This window comes from Onychostruthus taczanowskii, unplaced genomic scaffold (genome assembly GCF_017590055.1).
Source record: "Onychostruthus taczanowskii isolate IOZ18803 unplaced genomic scaffold, ASM1759005v1 scaffold107, whole genome shotgun sequence".
Lineage (NCBI taxonomy): Eukaryota > Metazoa > Chordata > Aves > Passeriformes > Passeridae > Onychostruthus > Onychostruthus taczanowskii.
In genome coordinates, this window is record NW_024497297.1 from 1,716,750 (window position 1) to 1,723,109 (window position 6,360).

The 6,360-nt window shown below is 41.9% G+C and overlaps 1 protein-coding gene across 1 annotated transcript in view; it reads right to left on the reverse strand.

The window, feature by feature from the left end:
* Positions 1-255: 255 nt before the first annotated feature.
* The window catches only part of LOC121343447 (kazal-type serine protease inhibitor domain-containing protein 1-like), an 8,911-nt gene continuing 2,806 nt past the window's right edge, over positions 256-6,360 (reverse strand). The window contains exons 2-4 of the mRNA XM_041418629.1: positions 2,793-2,953; positions 1,965-2,109; positions 256-608 (exon numbers count right to left, since the gene is read on the reverse strand). Of these exons, the coding sequence (XP_041274563.1) occupies positions 463-608; positions 1,965-2,109; positions 2,793-2,953 (452 nt within the window). The 3' untranslated portion in view covers positions 256-462. The remainder of the gene's footprint in view (positions 609-1,964; positions 2,110-2,792; positions 2,954-6,360) is intronic.

Consider the following 6,360-nt stretch of genomic DNA (forward strand, 5'->3'; position numbering starts at 1 on the left):
AAAACATGAACTAAGGAGATTAAAGACTGTTTTGCAACCTCCATACTTACTTAGGCTTGTTGCCATGTGAACCGTCTCTTGATATTTCTTAGTACTTTACCGAAAAAAAGAAAATTGATACAAAATAAAAATTTTGTTTAACTGTTGGCATTTTTGCTCAACAAATTAGAATGTGTGAAAGAAATTACAAGATAATTTAAAAATTAATATAAAATCGCATCCCTTTGGCATACTTAGTAGAAAGGTGCACGCTGAAGCATTTTATTTAATAGTCTAAATATATGGTGTTACAAATGTTTTTACTTCTGGTGAGTAGCATGATACACTTCATCCAAAGCTGCATTTCGGGAAGGTGGATACACAAGTGAGTATGTGTGTTATCGGAGGAGCCATTTTCAGAACAGAGACTACTGGTAAATATAACAGTGTGAAAGGATTTGCACAAGAGATGTATAAAAATTACTATTCAGAATTGTTTTCATTATCGTAGTTCCCGGATTCGTATTCTTCATCATCTTCCTCATCAGAATTGTCATAATACTCCTCGTATTCCATGCTGTAGCTCACGCTTCTACTGCCAGCAGTAAATGCAAATGCAGGAGATGGGCCTGCAAGATGTAATTGAATCCAGATTAAATTAGCTGAAGATAGGAACACAGAGGAAGGGTTGGGTTTGGATTTGTACAGCAAGCCCAGATTTTCTGAATCCTTGTTATCTATGAAAAGGACAGGGGTTTTAGCCAATAGCTTGATCTCATACCATGGAAAGTCATGAGCAAATTTCTATACAGAACCATGGAATCCCAGAATAGATTGGTTTGAAATGGATCTTAGACCTTATCTCGTTCCACTCCCTGCCATGGACAGGGACACTTCCTCTGTCTCAGGCTGCTCCAAGTTGTGTCCAACCTGGCCTTGGACACTTCAGGGATGGGGCAGCCACAGCTTTGAAAAACCTGTGTCAGTACTTCACCACACTCTGAGTAAATAATTTCTTCCTAATATCTAATCTAAATCTCTCCTATTTTAATTTAAAACTATTCTCCCTTGTCCAACCACTATCTGCCTGTACAAAAAGTCCCTCTCCCTCCTTCTAGTGCTCCCCATTTAGGGACTGGAAAGGTGCTGGGATCTCCTCAAAGCCTTCTCTTCCCCAGGGTTAACACCGCAGCTTGCTCAGCCTATCTCTAGAGCAGAGGTGCTCCAGCACTTGGAGCATCTCCGTGGCCTTCTCTGGACCCACTTTAACAGGTCCACGTCTTTCCTGTGCTGAGGACATGTTTAAAATGCATTTAATTCCTAATTCTAATAAACTATGGTATCCGTCTTCTGCACCTCCTGTGCATCTTCAAATATTCTCAGAGAAAATGAAGTTTTGAAAGCCATTTATAGAAACTGGACAAATGACAAACTCCCCTAGACCAGGAGGTAAATATGACAATGCATCTTTATCCTGAATTTGCCAGGAAAAACAGTTTTCCATGGAGGAAGAAAGTTATTGTTCTTCAGGGCTGGGCCCAAAGCAAATCAATAGCAAAGCTATTTCTTACATATTTCGAACCACTCTCATTGAGGAACAACAACTGTTTCCTTCCTAATTTTATGAAAAATAAACAGCTAAGCAAACCTGCCATGATTCAAAGACTCCCTCAGTTACCCCAGCTGTTGTTCTGGGTCCTGCTAACATCAAAGGACTTCTCTGGGATAAGGACAGTGGAATAATGTGTCTCAGCTGTATGGCTCCAATCCACAGCTTTCTGTTTTCTGGAAGCTGGTATAATTTGCAAAATATTGCTATATAAACTGTTAGGGGATAAAGTAAAATAAAAGCACACAGAAGAGTGAAAATATGGTCACTTTTGGGTAATTTCTCCTATGCTTCCTTTTCATTCCAACAACCCCCTCCTTTGCATCCTGCTTGTATGCATTTTTATATTTTTTACATCCAAATAAAAAAAAATTACCATCAATGACTTTCAATCTTGCAGAGGCATATGTTGCACCATGCTTATTCTTGGTGTGGCAGATATAAATGCCTTCATCTGATTTTTTGAGGCCTTGAATCTGCAGCCAGCCTGTCACACCATACTTCTGAGGCCCACCTCTTGCCTTTGAGGAGAAAAGAAATGGTTGAAATTAAGTATCTAGGAGACACCATGATATTTCTGAAAATGATTGTGGATGGACTAAATATCATTACAACTTTTGCTTCTTTTTAATGCCTTCATGCTTTGATTCTGCTTATTCTTGCTGCATTGTGTTTTACCTTCTTGTTGCTCTGCACCTCTGTTCACGCTTTCCCTATCACCTCTGCTCTTCCACCTTCACTACCTTGCACGGTGCTCACATTCCTGCTCTCCTTCACGCCACTCTGCTCCTCCTGTCCCTTGTCCCAGCAGCACTTGCTGATTCGTCAAAGCAGCTCAAACTCAGGCTGAGACAGGGAGTGACTCTGGGGGAGTTGTTAGGGCCAAGGGGGCCTGGCCAAGCTGACACTCAGCAGCCAGGTTTCATGGGTTGGTACGACATTCCATGGGCACTTTCACACTTCATGACAGTTTCAGCTGGCTTGGAGTAAAGTCTCCTAAAGAAGCATAAGTGGTACCCTGGCTGTTGTTCCTTGTGCTGGGACTGCTGAAGCACTGACAGAAATCATCATTCTTTGCACAGTCACAGGACCTCTACTGGGAATCTATTTATTGCAACAGTGTTGTGTTCTGTAGGAGGAACTCACAGATTAACCACCCTGCTCCTGTTCCCAAACTGTATGGAAAGGTAAATTCAAGTTTTACCTGTACAGAGACGTGGGTGTCGTCTCCTGGCAGAAACATTTTATTCCCCTTTTTTTTCCATTCAAGCTGTGGCATAGGATAGGCTGACACCTCACAGCCAAAAATGACATCATTGCCAGTGTAATTCTGGATATCCTGAGGTGGCATAGAAATAACAGGAGCTGCAAAGAACCAACAGGGTGCTTTAGGAGGCAGTACACAAAGAACACAAACAAAAGGTTTGTTAACATTAATCCCTGCTTCACAGGATATCATCAGATTGTGTTTACCTTTTGGGTCTCACACACTGTGAAGAGCCACATGGTACCAAGCACCTTTTAAAGTTCAGAAAACCTTGTGTCTGTGTTTTCTGAGAATGCTTATTCAGGTCTGTTTTCCCCCTTGCAGATGATTGTGGAACCCAAGCTGAAATCGAGGGCTCAATCTTGCCCCCTGAGCTGTCATTGTGGAGCAAGCTCGGGCTCCCCCAGCAGAGCCACCAGTGCCCGCCCTGGGCTCCAGAGGAAACCACAGGAGATTGGCAGCACATGAGTCACAGGGTGACTGGATTGTGTGACAGCTCTGAATGTGTCACATTTTGGTTAGCTGAAAGCCAAAACACTGCTGTTGCTGGCGTTTTCTGAGTACATCTTTGCCTTAAAGCTGCTAAACATTGTCGAGCACTGTTACCCATGAAAGTCATAAGTTACAACAGCATTAATGAATTTTACATTTATCCTCAATCGCTATTGATGTCATCCAATATTGGTGTAAGAATGAAAAGGATTGAAATTCAATTATTTCCGTAAGGTTTCATGTTATGCTTATTATACTTGTTACATTTCCACTTGTTTCCTCCTGTTCTCGCACTGTCACCCCCTCCAGCGTTTATTGATTGCCTCGGAATTCTCCCTTTTCCCTTTTCCCGAAGCAAAAGCAGTAGGCAGCCGCGAGAGGGAGCCAGGCCGGGGCTGGAGGCAGCGGAGCCATCCCCGGCGCTTCCACAGCGGACCGCGGGCGCGTCCGTCCCGCCGGGCGTGCGAGCGCTGCCCATCTCCGGTCGGCACGGCATGAGCATGTCCGGCGCCAGAGACAAAACACTGGATCTGCTGTTAGCACAGATTTCCTGTGTTGGAGATCTCTGCTTTGTCCCCCCTGATCTGTTTGTCGACAACAAGAAATGTTTTTCCTTCTAAAACCTGTTTTCTATTTCCAGGCAAGTGCTCAAAAAGGAATGCATTTTCTGGGTGACTTGACTTGTATTGAATTATTTTTTTTTCCACGCATCCCATATGCTTGGAAACAGAAACTTCAAGTAATTAATATATTTTTACTTGCAATATTTGAATAAATACCTGGGTGCAGCCTTTATTCTTTGGCATTTGAAACTGTAACAGCCTGTTCCATGTTTTCAAGCAACAATTTATAACACGTTTGTCAGTTTTTAAGGATTAGTGTGTGTGCAGAAAATATTAAATGCATCCTGATTAAAATTAGTTGCAAATAAATTATACAGAAAACTATCAATATTCCCATTTATAAATGACTCATTAAACAATCTTGCTACTCTTTAAAAGTAAGTTTTTTTCAAACTAGGAAATGAAATCCTTAAATGCTTGTTCTTTCATGAGAACTGTTCATTCAGAATTTATTATTTCAAAAATCTTTATTCAAATCAGCATTAACTGCATGTCTTGGATGAGAATTTTTTTGTTGTTGTTTATGACGTGATCACAGAGGGTTTGATATTAAAATATACTTTTAAATCTTAAAATGAATTGAAACCCCACTCCTTTTAATGATAAATCCACTGTAGTTAAGCCTAAAATGTACAAAAGAAACCAAAAGTCTGCATTGACTCACAGGAGTTTTTTAAATTGTTCCCACACAGAGACAGTGTAAAAAACTTTTCAAATAGGCAGATATTGCCTGGTGAGTATTTTTGTTGTGCTGCTAACTCAGGTGTCCTGTGGATCCCCTGCCAACGCTGATGTGTGGCCAAGGACTGGGTCCTGCCCGTGTCACTGTCCCAGCCATGGCTCAGCCACCCACAGAACACTCCTGGAGTCTGGAGTGCACAAAGGTCTGAATTACAAATCCACATTACAGCTGTCCAGCACTGCCGTGCACTAGGATAATTCCACACCAGGAACACCCTTCTTTCCATTAACTGTGAGGAGAATACAGCAGACAGCTGGGAAGTGTCTGGGCTTGATCCCAGTCCTGCAGCTGAGTCCAGGGCTGGCCTCACCTGAGACCAAACCCACAGCAAGCAGCAGTTCTGATCTAACCAAACTGCCCTTTCTGAATGTCAGCACACCACCAGTACTTTCACTGTCCACCCAAACTTCAGAAATGAAACACTACAACCTCACAATATCATTTTGCTGTGTTTTGTGGAAGAAAATTAAAGTAACATTCTACAATTTAAACAGAAGTTTATAAACTTTATTTTTGAATGTTTCAGGTTTTGTGTTCAGACAAATTCTCCCATGATATCTGTGTGTATTTTGTTTGCATAACTGATTAGAAACAGAGCTGTACTGTTATGATAACGTGTCACTTTGGTTCCTGGAGTAGATAAATTTTTGTTGACAGCTAAGGAAAATGTTCTTGTGTCCTGGTGTCCAGAGCTGAATGGGCAGGAGCTGCTTCTTTCCTTTTGCGGTCCCACTCAGTCATGAATTATCCCTCTGCGTAATAGAAGATGTAAACCAGAAGCCAGGAAAAGTCAAAATACTTTTATCTTTCACAATAAACCTGACATCACTCCAGACCAATTAATTACATAATTAATAGGATATTTTTCTCATCTTGTATAGGATTAATTTTTGCTAATATATGTCTGATTAGACGGAAATGGCATAATTTTTTGTAGCTTATTTGTTTTTACTCCAAAATTTACATTTAAAAAACATCACGTGGCACAGCTAAATATAAAGTGAATCACTGCTATATTGTTCTGTTAGTTCATTAAATTATCAATGAGAAATGTTTGAATGTGAATGGGGATGGTTTAAGTGTGGAGAATCTGTATATAATCAATGTACTTAGAAACCTTGGTGAATTATTAAATAAACTGATCAAAACTGGTTTTCAGGAAAAGAAATATTTTTTTCCCCATGATTTTTTAGCGAGCTAGGCCTTTTTCTCTCCTTTTTCTGGCAAGAGAAGAAAGATGAAAGGCTGTATTCCTCTGATGAAAGGAGTTTATTGTTATTTATTTATTCATTGGTTGCTGTATACAATTAGTCCGTTTGGCATCAAGAGGAAACAGCAGATGCTTTGAAGGAGAGAAAAACAAAACAAAGTACTTTGAGCTGAGTGAAGGTTATATTTATAGCTTGGTACCAAAACCCCACAGTGCTGAGTGTTTGTTTCGCATGCAAATTGCCGTGAGGACAGCCCGTGCTGCAGCGTTTGCCGCTCTCAGAGCCGGGATCCTGCTGCCTTTTGTCACCAGCTGCCCGCGGGGCGGAGCGCGGTGCCCCGCCGGCCCGGCCTGGGCTGGGGGCTCCCGGGACAGCCGCGCCCGTGGCGGCCCCTCCGAGACCCCCGAGCCCGCTGCAGCCCCCCCGAGCCCCCCCCA